Source organism: Triticum dicoccoides, chromosome 5B (assembly GCF_002162155.2).
Source record: "Triticum dicoccoides isolate Atlit2015 ecotype Zavitan chromosome 5B, WEW_v2.0, whole genome shotgun sequence".
Taxonomy (NCBI): domain Eukaryota; kingdom Viridiplantae; phylum Streptophyta; class Magnoliopsida; order Poales; family Poaceae; genus Triticum; species Triticum dicoccoides.
In genome coordinates this window covers 604,038,585-604,057,839 of record NC_041389.1, presented here as the reverse complement: position 1 = coordinate 604,057,839, position 19,255 = coordinate 604,038,585, and the positions used below count along the sequence as shown (strand labels likewise).

The following is a 19,255-nucleotide window of genomic DNA, read 5'->3' as shown; positions in this document are numbered from 1 at the left end:
CTAGAAGTCGACGAGTACAAGCATTAACCTACATGTCGCTCATCGCGCCTCTACGCTCATCATGCCTAGGCTATAGCTCTTGCTCAATTGCATTGGATTTGAATGGACATAAGAGTGGATTGTGGTCGATTTAACCCCCTGTTAATGAAAATCCTTCGAAATCCCATTCACATTCCTCAAATCCCTAATCGGATACGCTTTGTTTGATCCCACATCGAAGCCTAGAACTTCAATCGATGCCTAAATCCCATGAACAAATAGTATAATCCATGCCTAAATTGAATGTGCGAAGTGTAATCGATGCCTACATCGATCTTTCACAAGGGACAAAGGGCTTATCGCCATTGATGAACGCTTGGTTGAGGGGTGGTGAAGCCGGTGGTCGATGCCACCCAGATCATGTGATCGCCATCGCTAGTGAGAGAATGGAGAGAGGCTGGAGTGAGTGGTGAGAGAAGGATGAGGGGATTTATGCTGCGGCTTCGGGAACCAACGTTGTCTCCCGCATGTCCCCGCACATGCAGCCACCTTCACCCATGTGTGCTCGCTTGCATCGCTCGGGCCCGACTCACTGGAAATAGTCGATTCGAGCAATCCTTCATAGCCATGCCAGAGGTGCTTTAAGTTTCGTATGGGTCAAGATTCCATGCAAGCCAAGCATCCAAACAGCCAAAATTGCATCCCCGGTGCCTGGTTAGGGTATATTCAACCTACCAAATGCACCCCAACTGCATGATTTGGACATCTCCTTCGGCCGCTCCAAACTCCCTTCCTCCTTTGTTGTTCCCGTGAGAAATCGTGGTACTCGAGCTGCTGGTTGTAGCATTGAAGTTGAGTTCCCTATATGCCTATGGGTTAATCTTTTTGTAGGGTCTATATGACAGTGGGTTTGTCTTGGCATTTTTTTTTCTCTTCTCTTCTAGTATGGTATTTTTCTCTGTTGTAACACGACACTTTTCTGCTGTAGCATGACAATTAATGGACACGTGTAGCAAATTTCTTTATTATGAATAGCAATTATGTTTGCTCTAGCATGTGAATCCTCTTTTGCGAGCAACAAGGTTTGCCTGACTTCGGTGAGGGAGGAGTGATGATGGTGGTGCGTCTTCCGCTCGCTCCAGTGTGTATAGTCGTAGCTATGTGGTCCATAGACCTGGTTGTAATTTCTTTATTTTTAACATCGACCTGGTTGTAATTTCTGTTACATCTAATGTTCTTCGTATTTTCCGTACTTTTTTTAGGAGACTTTTTTTTGAAGGTACTTTTTTTAGGAGACGTTCTCTGTACGTAGTGCCTTGAACACACAGAAGGCCCTGTCTGGGCAGTGCTGCACTTCCCAGCCCAGCCCAGCCCAGCTGCAAGTTCCTCTTTCTCCACACCCGGACATCCCCCCAGCCACTAACCGCAGTGCACAGCCCACCTCAACCCCCCTTTTCGATCCGAACCCACCGCCTCCTCGTCGCCGACGACGCCACCATGGCGGCGCTCCTAGCCCGGCAGGCAGCCCTGGCCCTCCGCGCTAGGCAGACGGTGAGCGACCCTTCTAACCCTCCCCTGCCCCGCCTCCCCTGCCTGCCGTCGCCCTCCTAGATCTACGCCGTCCGCCCTCCGGCTTCCAGATCGAGCCATGCCGCTCCGCGCTCCTGTTCGCGTTGTCGTCCGTCTGATTCCGTGGTTTGCCCGTGTTTCAGGCGCGTCTCGGCCCGTCCGCGACGGCGATGCAGGGCCACCTCCGGACCTACATGGACGCGGGGGCGCCCAAGAGGTTCAAAGGTCTCCGCCCTCTCCCCCTCTTCTTACTGAGCTGTTCGGTATTGTTATTACTTATCAAATGCGGTTCGGGCTTCGTCGGTTCTGTCCTATGATTTCAACGCATTCCGTGTGTTCAAAGTGATTGATTTTCTATGTCCTGTGGTGCATACGGTAGCGTGTGAGCGAGGAATTAGGGTTGCACTTGAAACTCTTTGGAACAGATCTTCGGTTATACTCCCTCCGTTCCAAAATAGATGATCTCAACTTTGCACTAACTTTATACTAAAGTTAGTGCAAAGCTGAGTCATCTATTTTGGAACGGAGGGAGTATTAATTAGTTGCACACTGTTGCCTGACACCGTATATGAAATGCTCAAAAATTGTGCCACGCTGCATCCGGTTGGTTTTAGGAGAACCTGTTCTTTACAACTAAAAGCCATTTGCTGATGATGATGGACCATAGTATCAAATTTTAATTGGCCTAATTCTTTCAAACACTAATTCCATGCTATGATTTGTGTTTGCATAGTTGCATATTGAATTTAAATTTGTGCGATGCTACTGTTCTCTGAAAGTGCTGCCCTCTTTAATGATCAGAGGACGAGGAGAAAGAACAGCTTGCGAAAGAGCTCGCCAAAGATTGGAGTGCTGGTGAGTATATGTTTTTTATATGGGCATACAATTGTCTGTTGGCTATTTTCCTTGTTGCTGTTAGGATACTGCTTCACCTCTCATTTTAATGCTCTTTCTTCAGTGTTTGAAAGGAGTATCAATACATTGTTTTTGACTGAAATGGTCCGTGGTTTGATGCTGACGCTCAAGTACTTCTTCGAGAGGAAAGTTACAGTTAAGTGGCGAATTTCACACATGCTATTAGTCTTATTGTCGTGCTTGCTTCTGTTGACTGTTCTTTTATCTTGACTCCTTGTAGATTAACTATCCATTTGAGAAGGGCCCTTTGAGCCCCCGTTTCCGAGGTGAGCATGCTCTCAGGCGTTATGATACTGGGGAAGAGCGATGCATTGCCTGTAAACTATGTGAAGCTGTAAGTTGTGTTATCTTAAATCTTGCAATAATAGTGGATTAGTTAGCAAACCATATGAATTTATCTTCTGCCGAATGAAATTGAGATATAAATGGTCCATACTCCATAGTAATAGCAGGCCATGCTTATATGAAAATTTGATGTTTGCACCAGTAATACTACTCCATGCTATGTTATAACAGTGATACCATGTTTTCCGTATTGAATTGTGAGTTCTTAGGGTCATCTTCTCTTTTCCATTATTTACTTTGCAAAATTGGTTTCCTTTCAAGTATACCTGACTGAAATTGATTAAAGTTTTTAAGAAAAGTTTGATCCCTTACTTGCTTGAAGTTATTTACAATACATGATGGTTTTGTTCTTGTTGGCGGTAGACCTTCTAGTTGTTAGTGCTTATGGAGTAAAGCATTAAGATTGATGTTCTGTGAGTATTCAAAATAGTCTGGCCATTGTATGCAGGGTTTCAGTTCCTGGGATTGATCACTTTTTCCCATGGGTACAAGGAGAACAAATCGTGGCCTGTAAACATTTAATTTAAAATCTAAATTGCAATTTGAAGTACAATTGATGGCATAATTATGGCCGTGAATCAGACAGTTGTCGGTCATTCTTTGAGGGTAACGGACATGTCAAACACCAAGAAAATTGCTGGTTACTGACTAGGAATCTGTCCTGAAGAGTCCACAACTCCTGGGTTGAAACACTGATGGTGCAAACCTCTTGTGTCAGTAAGATTGTGTAGGGTGTTAGCAGTTAGAACTTTGAGCTCTGGATCACTGGCAGCAAGAGCATTGCAGCTTTCTGCTTATTGGTGCTTTTTTTTAGAAAAATATTTGCAGCTCAAATTTCTTAGGCCACATGCTTCTTCAATCTAGTATGGTGTATGGAACTGGTGCACGTATGGGGTTTAAGAAATTCTTGAAGAAGCATCGTATCTAGATTTAATAATATTTTGCAATTGAACGCACAAAGGTTAAATTCATGAGCCCCCCATGGCACCATGTGTCCACTACTACCTTGCTAGATTTACCATAAACTTTGTTGAACACTGATAGTTTTCTGGAAGTAGCTTGCTGTACCGTGTAAGTCTGTAACACTCTCACCAATCTTAGTTATTGAAGTCTTGGCCTTTGATTAGTTTCAAAACTTACTGCAAATTCTCATGTATAGTAGTGCAAAACTGTGTGATTGGCTTAAGATGCTTGAATGTTGGATGTTTCTCATACTAGTTGAAGTGGTAGTTATTGATGCATAAGTATGCCTTTTCTCACATGGCTTCACATGTGGTCAGATATGCCCAGCCCAGGCAATTACTATTGAGGCAGAAGAACGTGAAGATGGCAGTCGCCGAACCACAAGGTAATCGAATGGCTGTTTATTTTCTGTGAACCGTGTTAACTGTTAAATAAGCCACGTTGATGATCTACTGCTCTTAATCTGCAATCAAGCTCCATTCTGACGATTCATATTTTATTTTGTCTTGCAGATACGATATTGACATGACCAAATGCATCTACTGCGGGTTCTGCCAGGAAGCTTGCCCTGTCGATGCTATTGTCGAAGGCCCTAACTTTGAGTTCTCTACTGAAACTCACGAGGTAAACTGAACTAGCTGATTCTATCATATGATGTTATTTCCACACATTCCCTGGGAATCATAACACACAACATTCTCTGCCATGGTGCAGGAGCTGCTGTACGACAAGGAGAAACTGCTCGAGAACGGCGACCGCTGGGAGACCGAGATTGCCGAGAACCTGAAGTCTGAGGCCCTTTACCGTTGATTTGCTCTTGCCATTAAATTGGGTCTGCCATTTCCCCTGTTTTGCTCGACTAGCCGATAAATAAGCAAACCTGTATCATAACCTGAAAGCAAGGCGCCATGTTTTTGTGCCTGTGCTCCATCTGTTGTACTAGCATGCTCCAGGGTAAAGGTTTACGACATGTTTTTGCGATTATTCAAATATTTTTGACTCTGATGGCATCGTGAACAATATACTGGTTGTGGAGTTTATTTTCCTGTCAATATGTTGTGTTTGCGTTTGTTATGAATGATGATTAACCAACCATGGCTATGAACTGGTCTGGACTAAGATTGCCCGTTCATAAATGTGAAGCCGAGTGTAGTACTCCCTCCATCCCAAAAAGCTTGTCCCTCAAATGAATGTATCTAACATCAAGTTAGTGCTACATCCATTTAAAGGACAAACTTGGGACAAGTTGAATGTATTCAACACCAAGTTAGTACTAAATACATCCACTTGAAGGACAAACTTGGGACAATTTTTTTCGGATGGAGGGAGTACGTATTACTCCCTTTGTCCCATAATATAAGAACGTTTTTGATACTACACTAATGTCAATAACGTTCTTATATTATACTCCCTCCGTTCGAAATTACTTGTTATAAAAATGAATAAAAATGGATGTATCTACAACTAAAATACATCTAGGTACATTCATTTCTTACAATTAAAATACATCTAGATACATTCATTTCTTGGACGAGTAATTCCGAACGGAGGGAGTATCAGTTATGGATTACTGAGCACAATGCAAGAGTAAACACAGTTGACAGAAAATAAACAGCCATCTGATTACCTTGTGGTTGAGCGATTTTACGGCATACTTAACAGTTAACACAGTTCACATTTTGCATAAGGAAAATAAACAACTTGGCAACGCAGTCATAAGATCGTCATAAGGCCAAGATGATTTGAGATCTTAGAAGTAGTGCGCACAGCAGAGTTTTACTGTATTTTTAAAAGAGTTTCCCATAGAGTTATCTGGCTTTAGTCATGAAACAAAATTCGGAAAAAGACCGGTGACGAACACAACTTACTTTGATGTATAAGCCAATAATTAATTCCACAGCAAAAGCTTTCATAGCTCAGTTGGTTAGAGCACCCGTTTAGTAAGCGGGAGGTCTTAAGTTCAACTCTCAATGAAAGCAATTCCATTTTTTTTCTTTTTTTTCCTCCGTGAAAATTTGGCCTTTGCAGTTTGTACGCAAGTGGCTTCATCAATGCATTGTACCAAACGTGTGCACTACTTGCTCCAAGATCTCAAATCATCTCAGCCCACAGGTGGATGTCGCCGTTGGTGAGGTGTCTTGAGTTCAACTCTCAATGAAAGCAATTCCATTTTTTTCTTTTTTTTTCTCCGTGAAAATTTGGCCTTTGCAGTTTGTACGCAAATGGCTTCATCAATGCATTGTACCAAACGTGTGCACTACTTGTTCCAATATCTCAAATCATCTCAGCCCACAGGTGGATGTCGCCGTTGGTGAGGTGTTCATGATGCCAGGCTAAGGACCGTCGTCCGTTCCTCTTGTTTGAAAATCCTACACCTTCTACAAATGCCCCAATCAAAGCCTACTTGATTGTGTTGATTTTGATTCTCTCCCTCCCTAGCATGGCCAGAACCAAGGACTCGTTCCGACTTCCAAAAGTCGCCAAAGTAACTGAAAGTGCGTCTCTTAGATTCCCCTAATTTGTTTTTGGTGATTTATGACATATCCATGAGGAGGAGTAATGTTTGAGTTTATTTCAGATTTAGTCCCTTGTCCATGAGTGGAACATCAATGGTAAGTTGGTGACCCTTAGTCCCCTACCTACAACTTTCGATGATGTTGTCTACCTCAAGCTCTTAGAATGCACTCCCCCCGTTTCTTTTTTACTTCGCATATTTAAGTTCAACTCTCAATGAAAGCAATTCCATTTTTTTTCTTTTTTTTCCTCCGTGAAAATTTGGCCTTTGCAGTTTGTACGCAAGTGGCTTCATCAATGCATTGTACCAAACGTGTGCACTACTTGCTCCAAGATCTCAAATCATCTCAGCCCACAGGTGGATGTCGCCGTTGGTGAGGTGTCTTGAGTTCAACTCTCAATGAAAGCAATTCCATTTTTTTCTTTTTTTTTCTCCGTGAAAATTTGGCCTTTGCAGTTTGTACGCAAATGGCTTCATCAATGCATTGTACCAAACGTGTGCACTACTTGTTCCAATATCTCAAATCATCTCAGCCCACAGGTGGATGTCGCCGTTGGTGAGGTGTTCATGATGCCAGGCTAAGGACCGTCGTCCGTTCCTCTTGTTTGAAAATCCTACACCTTCTACAAATGCCCCAATCAAAGCCTACTTGATTGTGTTGATTTTGATTCTCTCCCTCCCTAGCATGGCCAGAACCAAGGACTCGTTCCGACTTCCAAAAGTCGCCAAAGTAACTGAAAGTGCGTCTCTTAGATTCCCCTAATTTGTTTTTGGTGATTTATGACATATCCATGAGGAGGAGTAATGTTTGAGTTTATTTCAGATTTAGTCCCTTGTCCATGAGTGGAACATCAATGGTAAGTTGGTGACCCTTAGTCCCCTACCTACAACTTTCGATGATGTTGTCTACCTCAAGCTCTTAGAATGCACTCCCCCCGTTTCTTTTTTACTTCGCATATTAGTTTCGACTTGAATCAATTTTTCTAAAGCCTCAACATTCTCAATGCCAAATTGATATAATTAGATCTAGCAAACACGTTATAGGCCATGTAAGTAAATAATTAATTTTATATCAAAAGCTTTCATAGCTCAGTTGGTTAGAGCACCCGTTTAGTAAGCGGGAGGTCTTGAGTTCAACTCTCAATGAAAGCAATTTCTTTTTCTTACTTTTCCTTTTTCTTCTCATGTATCAAAGACAAACTGTTAAAAATTTGTTGTTCTTCTCATGTATCAACGACAAACTGTTTTTCTTACTTTTCCTTTTTCTTCTCATGTATCAAAGACAAACTGTTAAAAATTTGTTGTTCTTCTCATGTATCAACGACAAACTGTTAAAATTTTGTTGAATAAATTAGGCTACAACTAGAGTTGTAATTAGCGGATAGCCCCTGCACATTTCCTGCCATTCTGATCTCTACCTTGTTTGATGAAACAACTTTTTCCTTTTTTTAGGGGGACAACACATGTTTCAATGGCAAAATTCCATCGTCAGCCATGTCTTGGAGCACAAGCTCGACTACGGAGAAGCAAGCCAAGAAACCGAAGCTAGATTGTCGGCACCCATCAACGGTGACGGGTTTTGACTTGAATCAAATTTTCTAAAGTCTCAACATTCTCAACACAAAATTGATGTAATTAGATCTATCAAAGACGATACAGTCCATGTAAATAAATAATTATTTCTATGCGAAAAGCTTTCATAGCTCAGTTGGTTAGAGCACCCGTTTAGTAAGCGGGGAGGTCTTGAGTTCAACTCTCAATGAAAGCATCTTTATTCCTTTCGTTTTTCTTTTTCTTTCCATGTATCTAAGACAAAGCCAGGCGGTCTCCAGACAGTTTTGTACTGTTAAATTTTTTTTGTTGAATAAAATTAGGCTATAATAACTAGAGTTGTAATTAGCGGATAGCCCTTATATAGGTGGCCTTCTGCACATTTCCTGGCATTCTGATCTCTACCTTGTCTCATGAAACAACTTTTCCTTTCTTTCAGGGGGAGAACACATGTTTTCATGGCAAAATTCCATCGCCAGCCATGTCTTGGAGCGCAAGCTCGACTACGGAGAAGAGCAAGCCAAGAAGCCGAAGCTAGACTGTCGGCACCATCAACGGTGACAGGTTTTGACGCCCTAAAACTCAGTGGCCTAACCTAGTTAGATGGTATAATGTTGTGACAAGTCGAGTCACAAGGATAGGGGCAGTCAACTTCTTGGGCGGCACCCCTTTCAAAGTACCAATCACCAACAAGCTTCGCAATTGCCTGAAACAAAAAGATTTTAGTGCAAACAAGTACAGCTTATTCTTACGGGAGTAAATAATTATTAGTACTACCTTGTCATGTAGTCTTGGGGAATTTGGTGCAAACCATGTGTCCTGAGACTCGCTCTGGCAATGTGAAAAGCAAGAATTGATGAACATCCCCACCTTCGATTCGCCTTCGAACGGTTTCAGAGCCATTAACATTGCGCTTCTCAGGCCTGGAGATGAGTTCAGAAATGTCCTCAAGGCAGCAACTTAAATCAAGGATCTTCTTTTAAGAGAATATTTATGTAGGACAACAAATTGGTTGAATTGCCTTAAGAGTTAAAGCAATAACTAAATCAAGACCCTTGCGCTCGTTGGTTTAATGTCCTCAAGGCAGCAACTTAAATCAAGGATCTTCTTTTAAGAGAATATTTATGTAGGACAACAAATTGGTTGAATTGCCTTAAGAGTTAAAGCAATAACTAAATCAAGACCCTTGCGCTCGTTGGTTTAATGTACATTTCACAGACCCGTATAAAGCACAAAAATGTAACCTTGGAGAGTTGCAATTTGGGATGAGCTGCATGCGCTAAGGGCCGCCTTGCAGCGACTCCATTGACCTCTAGGATCAGACGAAGGAGGCACAAAATTTTGAAAAAACTGTCCAAAAAATGTTAAGCATGTGTAGTTACTAGTGACCGGATGCTGAAAAAAATGTGTAAGGTAGTATCATGTCTTGTTTTACCTGATATACGTCGTAAGCTGAATTCAAGATGAAATAGGGGGCTCTCATGCTCCGAAGCGCATATTGCGGGAAAAAGCACTGCACACAAACGGTGGGAAGTTATGCATGGTTTAGCACAAGCGCGGTGTAAAAATGCGGTTCGGTTCTACCAGCAAGGAAGAGTATAGGAATCCAAAGAGTCCTCACCTGATAAGATTTTACCGTCGAATCCGAACAGTTTTTGTTCAAATTCTTCTGAACCCCCTAGATTAAAGTTGAAAAATTGCAAGAAGTATTTCAAAACAAGAAGGTCCAAGGCATCGTAGAGATATTTCCAATTTACTGTGGGAAGACCGGAAGAGGGATTTTGCTAGTGAAAAGGACCTGGAAATCGACTACCCCGTTAAAGAAAGACCTGACGGTGCTGTGGCCGGAAATATCGTCCCTGCGAAATGACGCTAAGCCCTTTCAACACATTTGAGAAAAAAGAGTCAACATTTCAGAAGTATTTTTTTTTCTTGCTTGATTTGCTCCAACTTACACATCAAGGAAAAACCCTGCATCGCTCATGCATTTCACCGTGGCTACACCTCGGAGACGCTCCTCGAGGTCGTCGCAGTGGAAGAACGTAGCTAGACCTCCTGCTGAGCAGCCTGAGAGCAGCACCTGATGAAGGATTCAGAACTTGCTCAAAACCATGGCCGACTTAATTGATGTCTAGCCTGAGAGCAGTAAAACAAATATGCAGAAGGTATATTATATATATAGGTTGTGAATGATGAGATGTGATGAACCTTTTCGGCTTTCGCAAGGCCTTTCAGGAACAGATCGGTGATGATTGCATCCCATATCCTCTGGCCTCTCATGTAGATGACTGAAGACTGCATATGTAGAGGCAAGCACTGAGCAGCAAACTTCTGTTGAACGCATGCAGCAGCAGGAAATAATGCAAGCATACTTACACCATTTCTGAACTCTGAATCGCCCGCAAAGGAGCCGCCATCGCAGTATCGAATTTTCACTCTATTCCAATTGTAAAAATCTGCTTGAATTGTTGGCCAATGCCGTGTCAGAAAAAAAATTCTAATAATGACGAGACTTGATGAACTTTTAATTTTTGGACCTTGCAAGTGGCCTGAAAAACCTGATGCAGATGTATGCTAACAATTAATCCTTGCAGGACCGTTAGCTTGAATTCACCATGGACCTAACTAGCTAGCTTGGTTGTTGGTAGTGCTACCTACCGGATTATTGTGACTGTTTGGTGCAAGCAAGAAGCTGAAGAATTCTGAAGTGTGTGTTCGTTTTCTTTGTTGCTGACTGAAAGACAATTCAGGGATTGAGCCGAGGTACCTTACCTGGGTTCATGGCGGGATCGTTGCTGAGCAATCCGGAGAACACCTCGAGCTTGTTCATGAGGCTGCTCGAACCTAGTGACATGCGGGCTCTCTGGGCGCACGACCGCGCGTCGTTGCACCAACCGCCGCCCTCGAACTGGAGCAGCCAGCCGCGAGCGCCGGCGCCGGAGCCCTGGTGGAGGTGGTACGCCGGCGGGCTCCCGTCGAGGCACACTGCAGTGGAACACAGACGCGCGGCGCCGCCATTGGTACTCCGTAATGGAAATGCACATCATAGACAATATGCCACCGGATGGAGGAGAAAAGAGGATATGTTCAAGGGGACGTGGACTTGCCTGCTCCCGTCGACGCGGCGCCTGGGACGAGAGTCATGTCCACCATCAGCTTCTCCTCGACCCCCGCCGCCGCAGCAGCAGAAGCAGCAGCGACGACGACGACGAACACACCCGTGGCGACGGCTGCAGCCCACGTCCGGACCCGCCGCCGGGCCATGGCGGTCAACGGCGGCATGCAAGAAGCCAAGAACTGACGGCTCTCTCGTGCGTGAGCGCGCGCATGTATGTACACGCAAGTTGGAAAGCGAAATGACAAGGGCGAGAGAATGCACCGGAGCCGGATGTCGACGATGGAAACTTGTGCGGATAACAGCGTCTCGTCGGCGTCAGCTCCTTCGTTGGCTGGGGGCGGATGATAATGTACAGTGTAGATAATAGTGATTTCTTTTGCGGCCACAGATCCACTGGCCTCGTTGTGCTGTTTCAACTTTCTTGTTTCTTTTTTTTTTAGTGTAACTTTCTTGTTTCGAGAGTTGTGTGTGTGGATCCGACCCAGGAACTTTTAGTTGGCCAGGGCATGGCCGTGCATCAAAACGCTGCTAAAATGTGCGGACAACATGATTCGGACACTTTTTACATGCAACGCAGTGTATCGAATGTCTACGGACCAGTACATGCATTTGAATTTTTTTTCAAACCGGAAACAGGCGTGTGGGAGGTTTGAGAGAGTCCAGACGGCTGCCACACCGGACTCTGACACACCCGGCCCATCCAAATCCCCCCTTCCGGAGCCCTTTTCCCGCACCCTCTCCCCCTATCCGCACCCACCAGACCGTCGTGGCGTCTATAGCACTCCGGCCAGCGCCCGGTTCTTTCCGAAGCTCCGTTGCTCCACTCGGGCGTCTTGTACTTACCCACCGTTGCACCTTGCATCCGTCCGCAACCCAGGTATCGTCTGCCTTCTGCCGATGTCGTCCATCGCGGACACCATGCTAGCAAGTGTTCAGTAAAAAGTCATTGAGTTTTTTTTACCTTTTCCTCCTTAAAATGAAGCAAGCACGATTGAGGAGGAAGGGATACTCGGTGAGGGAAGATTTATTGGTCTGTGGCGTGTGAAGGGCCACAAGTGTGGGGTTTGTAGGCATAAAGCAAAAGGGCATAATATTTTGCCAGCATGTGCATTCTTAGTTTCACGAGCATAAGTAGTACACGCCCCACAATTTGGATGGGATCCATGGTCGGGATGTGAAATCGCTACTTCACAAGTGATACATCATTTCAAACGTTGCCATGTTGGCCAACATGCATGTAAATCATGAAGATCGTAAGTTTTGTTGTTGCTCTACACGGTCAATTCTTTGATTCACTCGATGTTGCAACTTGATGATCACGTCATTGTATAGCCTGCACACATCTGCGATTTACCAAAAGATGGAGGGCTAGCCCTTGACGTTGACACATTATTGGATGAAGCTCAAAGGGGTGCCCATCTGGATGAACAACATTTGGTGCACCGGGTCAGATAGCCGCCCCCTATCTGCTGCCTGTGGAGTGTGGACACGTCTGAACCTGTCGGTGGACATTTGATATGTCTGTTTTGATGCACATCTTTGGAGATCCTCTTACTAGATAATTGCTCACATGTTATAACGGGGCAAACATACATTAATTTTTGCAATTTAGATTTCTAGGTAAATAAGTTTTGCTAAATGCAACTACGGTGGAAATAACATATATGATGATATGGTTGCAAGGGAATCTTTAACGCGCACCCTCAAATCGACCGTATATGTCCTTTATGAGAGTTTAGACATTTTTTGTATCCAATGATATCCCTCGAAGCATCGACAGAGAAGTCCTTTTCGGTTGCGAGTTCCCGTCATGGCTCAGAAGCTTGAATAGCCCACCAATGGCTGCAGTGGGTACTGATGGTTCTTTCTTCAAAACACTTACTCTATTCTCCAACTCTAGAAGACTGATCAGGGAAAATGATGTACGTGAGGAATTCATACATAACAGGCATAGTCAGGAAAACAAGGAGATGATAGCATCCTCTGACGCTGGTCACACATTCGCGATACAGCGTTGTACTCCCTCCGTTCCTAAATATAAATTTTTTTAGACATTTTAAATGGAATACAATATAGGATGTATGTAGATATATTTTAGAGTGTAGATTCACTCATTTTGCTCCGTACGTAGTCACTTGTTGGAATCTCTAAAAAGACTTATATTTGGGAACGGAGGGAGTACATCTTATTTAATGGCTTTGATCCTTATCATTATTCCTAAGAATGCATGTGTAAAATGTATAACTACGTACTCTCTCCGTTCGGAATTACTTGTCGCGAAAATGGATATATCTAGACGTATTTTAGTTCTAGATACATCCATTTCCAAAACAAGTAATTCCGAACGGAGGGAGTACAAAACAAGATCTACGTGCAATGCAAATGGTACAGATCTCTGTTCTTCAACATTACTGACACATTAGTTCTGTACTCATTCACCTACAAAAAGGAAAACAAGTTTATGTGAAGTTGGGCGGGCACGGGCACTACTCAGTCGTGGCTCAGCTCAACACATCACATGGATAAGGAAATGCTTGAAGAAACAAAACACATCACATGGCTCAGCTCAGCTCAACACATCAGATCGCAATTAACCACTAAAAAGGATGAGAGTTAATACACCAACGTTCTCAATCGTAGCTTTGCTCCATCATAAGCTGCAACAAGTTCAGAATGCCGGTGTTGTAAATTTCCCCATCAGCAGCTGAAACAAGTTCCAAATAAACAGAGTAGGCCAGTTTGACTCGAGACAGCAAGAAAATCAACAACCTGTCAACAGAAGCGGTACTGACACTAAAGCAAACACAAACATGGTAACCTGATCTTACCTTCAGTGTGACACTTCTTGTCCTTGCTCAATCAAGTTCGAAATGTGAGGCCAACCAAGAGCACTTCAGATTGTTCAAAGCATGTTGTGACTTGAGGAGGATCATAGGAGTTTGTCCAAGAAAATTTATATGCAGTTTCAAGGGGCATGAATGTTTAAACTTTGATTTGGTTGGGGTGCGCCGGCCTGGGCTGTAGTGCAACGCCCAGACGACACTTGAGGGCCCCAATGGCAAGCCACTGTGGTGGACCCTCCTCCATAAAAAATAAATTTAATATCATTGTGGGCACATGACCCACATATCAGATATTAAACTGATAAGAACAGATACTACGCTTGATCTTAGCCAAAAGGCCGAGAAAGGTATGAGTTTCAAAGTTGCCCTCCCCCTCGTTTTATAGCTACCTCGGCCGCGCGTCCCCCCTCCGCAAGCGAGGTGGTACTAAACGGAACGCGACGAAAGAGCAGGCCAGCCTCTCGTTCGTTTGGGCTTCAAACAGGGCCGACAAAAACACCGTGGCCCAGTATTACGGCTTCCCTTTTCTCCCTTTGGTTCCGCTCGCTGTCTGTGACATGTAGGGACGAGCCGAGCTTGAAGCCACCGCACAACACGGGTCCGTCGCGTTCTCGTCCGTACCTCCTCCCTACTCTCCAACTGCGACTCCGCGCGGTCGTAGCGATCGGCCGAGGTTGGCGACGTCCGGCGCCATGAAGGATCAGGCAGGCGGTCGCGCCGGTGCGGCGGCCGGCGGGCGGTGCAGGAGGACGACGCCGGCGACTCAGCGGCCGCGCTCCAGCACTACGTGAGTCTAGGACAAGATACAAGAAACTTGAATGGATGGAAAACGTACGAATGTCGGCTGTGATGACAACTGGTACAGTTACAATGTTTAGTTTTTTTTTTTTTGAACAATGCAAGGTTGACATAAACAGCACCAGGACAAAATACATGAAACTAGGAATAAACAGATTGTGTCCAACTAAAATACATGGCATGTGAGTTGTTCAACTAAAAGCAACTTTTCAGTAGAAAGTGGAAAATTCACTAGGTTCAGTCCAGTAAAGAAAAATAATCTTTAATGCACATTTTACTCTTTCATAGTAGTATCTCGCAGTTCTAAATCCTTGAGTTGGTATGTGGCAAGAATGAAGTACGAGACGTGGTTGCCTACATAAAAGCATCGAAATCAACTTGACTTGCTCGTTTTATCAGTAGCTGCAGCCATCTTCTGAAGATCATCTGGAGTTCTGGACAAATAGCAGAGTCCACTTAATAATGAAACAAGCTTTCTTCTCGCTTTATAAATAAATAAAGCAACCACCACGTTTAAAGGCGCTTTCTTCTCGCTTTAAAGGCGCTGGCAGAACCTACTATTAGAAGTATCATTGAGTTAAGAAAGTCCAATACATGGCACAAATTATGAAGAGAGATAAAAATAGCAGAGGATTGGCTTGCGTCGTGCATACATTTATTAACAATCGTTCAACACAAATTAACAAGCCATCTGCAGCTACAGTGAGCATTCAAATTTTTTTCGACAACTTTTTGAAAATGGAAAACAATTTGCCTCTGAATATAGCAAGCCATCAGAAAGCAGGTATCTATCTACAGCTTCTTACGATCATCAAAAATTACTTGGCCTGAGAACATCACACCATCTGTAATTCGCCTGACCACCCTTTCCTGCTCATCCTTGCTCTCTGGGAAAAGAAGCTCTGCAGAAGAACAGGGCGGCGGCTGCCCAAGGTCATCACATGTCTCACATGACTCATCTCTCAAAATTATTTTCTGCAAATTGGGTGCTCGCTCCAGCATAGCCCTTGTGAATGCCAGCTGCTGCTTTAGCGGCTTAAAACAAATAATTTGGAGCTCTCTCAGTAGAAGGTTCTTGGAGCCGCGGCAGTCCATCTCCCACTGAGGGCTCCTTCTCTCAGGGAAGCGCTGCAGTCTGACCTCGCCATCGATATCGCATAAATGGTCATATACCTCCATTTGCATTAGGAATAGTTATATAGATATAGGCTTGTAGTTTAAATTTTCAGGTTCAGCAGCAATTCAATGTACAGAATGAAAAAAAAACAGCATAACATACAGTTTGAATATGAGATTATGAAGATCATAAAAGTATTTTAAAATGGGAAAAACATACTCATTACTGAAGCTGGCAAAACGTTCTTAGTCAGAAACGACACAACTCACCTGAACTTGTAATATTTCAACAAAAGGGGCTGCCTCAAGAAGGGCTGTCGTCCATATAAGGTCAAATTCAACAAAGATACCAAGTATGGACAGCATCCTTAGCTTGCTGAATGCAGAGCTGAGTTGCTTCATTTCAGGTTGCATCCAAAGCTGGCCAAAGATAAATAAATTTGGATTAAATTTCATAGGATGCGCAAACGCAAATCTACATAGTTAAAAAATATGTCACAGAAGTACAAAATCACTGACATATTGGCAAAATGTACTTGGTGAGAGAACTCCATTCTAAGAAATGATTGAATCAATTGGGAAACATTCTTTTTCGAAAAAGTCACACTTCAATTGTGAATATATCAAAATAAAATACAATTTAACTAAACTTTTGACTAGGATAAACTTTTACATGATGATGTGTCTCATACCAAAAAAAAACACGTCGATTTACCATAGAATAGAGCAGGGTTTCGTTAAAATGTTGCTTTCTTGCACATTTGCCAACCTATGTGTTGGGAATTACCAAACACAGCCATGTCATTATTATCTATAACAAAGAAACATATCTACGATGTCACTAGGATAACTGTGAAAACATGGCGAATAGAAAACTTCAACTAGTACTTACATTTTCTCCTATAAAATCCAGCGTTAGAGTATGTATGCCCGTGGTGCCACGTAGAAGTTCACTTAACTTGATCACATTCTGATTAAGTTCGGACCCATTTGCAAGGTGTAATTCTCCAAGAGAGGGAACAGAACCAAAAGACAATGGTGCATTTTCAGATTCCCAGGTGTCCCAATGAAGCCTCTCCAGTTTCGGAAGGCAGAGCAGGTCAAGCCTCCCGAAGCAACACGTGTCGAGCTCCAGAACACGGAGTTTTGAGCTTGGTGCATCTATCTTCCACAGAAAGCCACGCCCAGCGTCACAATGAAAGAGTCTTAGATACTTCAATTGTGTGCAACGGTCAAACAGGAGATGGTGCATGTCCAACTCGTAAAAGCACACATTGTGGAGAGAAAGCCTTGTGAGGCAATGGAACACACTAGGGTAGGCATTGAAGAAATGGTCCATGCCGTCGGCAAGCCGTAGCATATAAGGATCATTACAGTCGCGCGGTTCCGTCTCATCGAGGATCGTGAGATCCAAATCTTTCAGCAAGCCACTGTCGATCGCGTCGCACACTAGCGGGCCGATGTCGCTTGAGAAGGTGTTGATCGAATAGAGCTTGAGCTGCAGGTTTGTGAGGGTAGATTCTCTCCGAGGCTTATCAAAGAAGCTCCTGACTGCTTTGGTAAGGGACACCATCGCGTCATGCATGTCATTTGCCTCAATTGGATCTGGGTGTGGAACAGATAGGAAATCCTTGACATCAACGTTGAGCTCAGGCAGCAACCAAGGCAGATTTCTCCAACGTGTAGAGAGTACACTTGTCCTTGCAGCTGTAATTAGGCCAGATCTCATCAAGATAGACAGCAAAATATCATCAGTCAGTGCACTAAGTCTGTCTTCCGCCTCTGATTGCTGCATAAATAAAATAGGTTTTATTTAGTACTGAGTAAATAAATTCAGAAGTGCCGGACATAGAGGAGTTACAAACATATACTCCCTCCATTCCATAATAAATGACCCAACTAGTAGTCAGGTACACACGCATCACACGTAGGAGCTTATAGATAACCAAAGTAGGAATGATTATTGACATACCACGTTATATAACAAGTAACATGTAAATTTGAACTTACTTGGCAGGGTGAATCATTATTATGTAGCTCCATGAGGAACCCAATGAGTCTTCTGCACTTCGAATCTCACTGGTGGTGATTCTTGGGAGAAAACCGATGCGCGTTTGTATTGTTTGTCTGTCGAGATTGGTCTGTCTTATTTATATGCAGTTGCTGCTCCGGTAAGCAACCCCCCCCCCCCCCCTCTCCTAATCGGAAATGGAGGGGGTCCCTAATCCGACTCGAACTAGAAGAGGTCGCCAGCTATTCCGAAATAGGACCATAAACCAGAGCTAAACCGAATTGTTTGGCAATTAGGAGGTTCAAAAATCTACCATTGTACATATTTATTACTCCTGCTAACGGAGTTCCAGTTCCTCCCATGGAACCCATCTGCCTTCTCCGATGGATGGAAACCTAGACGAGAGAAACGGAGAACACTCGGGACGGCGGCGGGTGGAAACCCTGTTCGCGGAAAATCCGAGCTGAGGAAGTGAGGATGCGTTCGGCACTTCGGCAATGGGGGGGCAGTGCCAGTGCAGGCCAATTTAGGCGCGTGTGGCCCGGTGCCCCGGTCTGCCTCAAGTGGGCTGGAGCTGCTTTTTTTCGCGATCTCGCCTGTTGACGCTTGACGGGCCCTATTTCGTTTTTTATTTTTTGTTTTTATATTCTTATTTTTAGTTTTAATTTTTTTTACAAAAAATCCAGATATTTAAAAATAAAAAATGTTTCAGATTTTAAATAAATAAATAATTATAAACATGTTCACTAATTTAAAAAATATTTCGAATTTCAAAAAAGTTTCACAAATTCAAATAATCACTCATTTGAAAATTGTTCTCGCATTTCAAAAAAAAATCATGAATTTGAAAATTGTTCTTGTATTTCAAAAGTTCAGAAATTTAGTAATTCTTCACGAATTTTGAGAAAAAAACGGTGTTTACAATAAATTCATGAGAACATTTTACGAATTTTAAATTATTCGTGGTTTTAAAAAAAGTTCATAAAAACGTTTCAAGAATTTGAAAATTTGTTCAGTAATTTCTATTATTTTACTTTATGATTCACAATGATTTTTAAAAATGTTCATGAAGTTGAAGGAACATTTGCGGATTGAAATAACTTTACGATTTTGAAAAAAACTTATGTATTTTTAAAAGGAAAAAATAATAATAAAAGAAAGAAAAAATAGTTCAAGGAAAGATCTAGAACCTTCCCAAAACTTGTAGGGAGAAAAACCGGAATGGCCGACACTAAGGGGCTCACATCCCATGGGTGCACGTTTGCTCTCTACCCCTCGTCGTACACGGGGAATAGGATTCCCTGTCGAAACAAGGCAAGGGCTTACTAGAGCAGGTAATGGGGCGAGGCCCAGCAACATGATATAGCACGCACGCGTCTTCTCCTAGTTGTGCGCATCTCGTATTTGTTGAGAGGTACATTGCCGAGCTTGATTGTATCAAGGCGGTTCTTAGAAACGTTCCTCATCAGGGTTCTCAATCTGTTGCAAGGTCTAATTCACGGAAGCCACCTCTGCTGATCGTGCTGGGATAC

The 19,255-nt window shown here is 43.3% G+C and overlaps 2 protein-coding genes and 4 non-coding genes across 8 annotated transcripts; 4 read left to right on the top strand and 2 right to left on the bottom strand.

The window, feature by feature from the left end:
• The first annotated feature begins 1,371 nt into the window (after positions 1-1,371).
• Positions 1,372-4,823, top strand: LOC119311982 (NADH-ubiquinone oxidoreductase subunit 8-like). Its single transcript, XM_037587698.1, has 8 exons — positions 1,372-1,530; positions 1,692-1,773; positions 2,350-2,403; positions 2,507-2,598; positions 2,684-2,797; positions 4,089-4,156; positions 4,284-4,395; positions 4,486-4,823. The coding sequence occupies exons 1-8, from the start codon at positions 1,477-1,479 to the stop codon at positions 4,579-4,581; spliced, it is 672 nt and encodes a 223-aa protein (XP_037443595.1). The 5' UTR covers positions 1,372-1,476; the 3' UTR covers positions 4,582-4,823.
• Positions 4,824-5,676: 853 nt separating this feature from the next.
• On the top strand, positions 5,677-5,750 carry TRNAT-AGU. The gene has a single exon. It is a non-coding gene; the product is annotated as a tRNA-Thr (tRNA).
• Positions 5,751-7,364: 1,614 nt separating this feature from the next.
• Positions 7,365-7,438, top strand: TRNAT-AGU. The gene has a single exon. It is a non-coding gene; the product is annotated as a tRNA-Thr (tRNA).
• Positions 7,439-7,979: 541 nt separating this feature from the next.
• TRNAT-AGU lies at positions 7,980-8,054 on the top strand. Its single transcript has one exon. It is a non-coding gene; the product is annotated as a tRNA-Thr (tRNA).
• LOC119311980 (pectin acetylesterase 9-like) lies at positions 8,030-11,248 on the bottom strand. Of its 3 annotated transcripts, XM_037587695.1 has the most exons (11): positions 10,945-11,226; positions 10,610-10,822; positions 10,214-10,293; positions 10,046-10,132; positions 9,793-9,917; positions 9,636-9,696; positions 9,459-9,515; positions 9,273-9,350; positions 9,082-9,187; positions 8,615-8,760; positions 8,030-8,543 (listed from the first exon to the last, which is right to left on the bottom strand). In XM_037587695.1, the coding sequence occupies exons 1-11, from the start codon at positions 11,117-11,119 to the stop codon at positions 8,433-8,435; spliced, it is 1,239 nt and encodes a 412-aa protein (XP_037443592.1). In that variant the 5' UTR covers positions 11,120-11,226; the 3' UTR covers positions 8,030-8,432. The 3 variants fall into 3 exon arrangements, with proteins under 3 accessions (XP_037443592.1, XP_037443594.1, XP_037443593.1); XM_037587696.1 differs by lacking the exons at positions 8,030-8,543; positions 8,615-8,760 and adding an exon at positions 8,767-8,911 and having other exon boundaries at positions 9,043-9,187; positions 10,945-11,248; XM_037587697.1 differs by lacking the exons at positions 8,030-8,543; positions 9,082-9,187 and having other exon boundaries at positions 8,621-8,760; positions 10,945-11,248.
• Positions 11,249-13,953: 2,705 nt separating this feature from the next.
• LOC119313143 lies at positions 13,954-14,149 on the bottom strand. Its single transcript, XR_005151529.1, has one exon. It is a non-coding gene; the product is annotated as a U2 spliceosomal RNA (small nuclear RNA).
• Positions 14,150-19,255: the final 5,106 nt, after the last annotated feature.

What these genes read in the sequence shown, in the direction of transcription:
- LOC119311982 (XM_037587698.1), top strand. Translation starts at nt 1,477, where the DNA reads ATGGCGGCGCTCCTAGCCCGGCAGGCAGCCCTGGCCCTCCGCGCTAGG. An exon ending in GGCGCCCAAGAGGTTCAAAG is followed by an intron (nt 1,774 to 2,349) that starts GTCTCCGCCCTC and finishes TTTAATGATCAG; the next exon opens with AGGACGAGGAGAAAGAACAG. An exon ending in TCTCTACTGAAACTCACGAG is followed by an intron (nt 4,396 to 4,485) that starts GTAAACTGAACT and finishes GCCATGGTGCAG; the next exon opens with GAGCTGCTGTACGACAAGGA.
- LOC119311980 (XM_037587695.1), bottom strand. Translation starts at nt 11,119, where the DNA reads ATGCCGCCGTTGACCGCCATGGCCCGGCGGCGGGTCCGGACGTGGGCT. An exon ending in CCAAATTGCAACTCTCCAAG is followed by an intron (nt 8,761 to 9,081) that starts GTTACATTTTTG and finishes ACTCATCTCCAG; the next exon opens with GCCTGAGAAGCGCAATGTTA. An exon ending in CCCCAAGACTACATGACAAG is followed by an intron (nt 8,544 to 8,614) that starts GTAGTACTAATA and finishes TTTTTGTTTCAG; the next exon opens with GCAATTGCGAAGCTTGTTGG.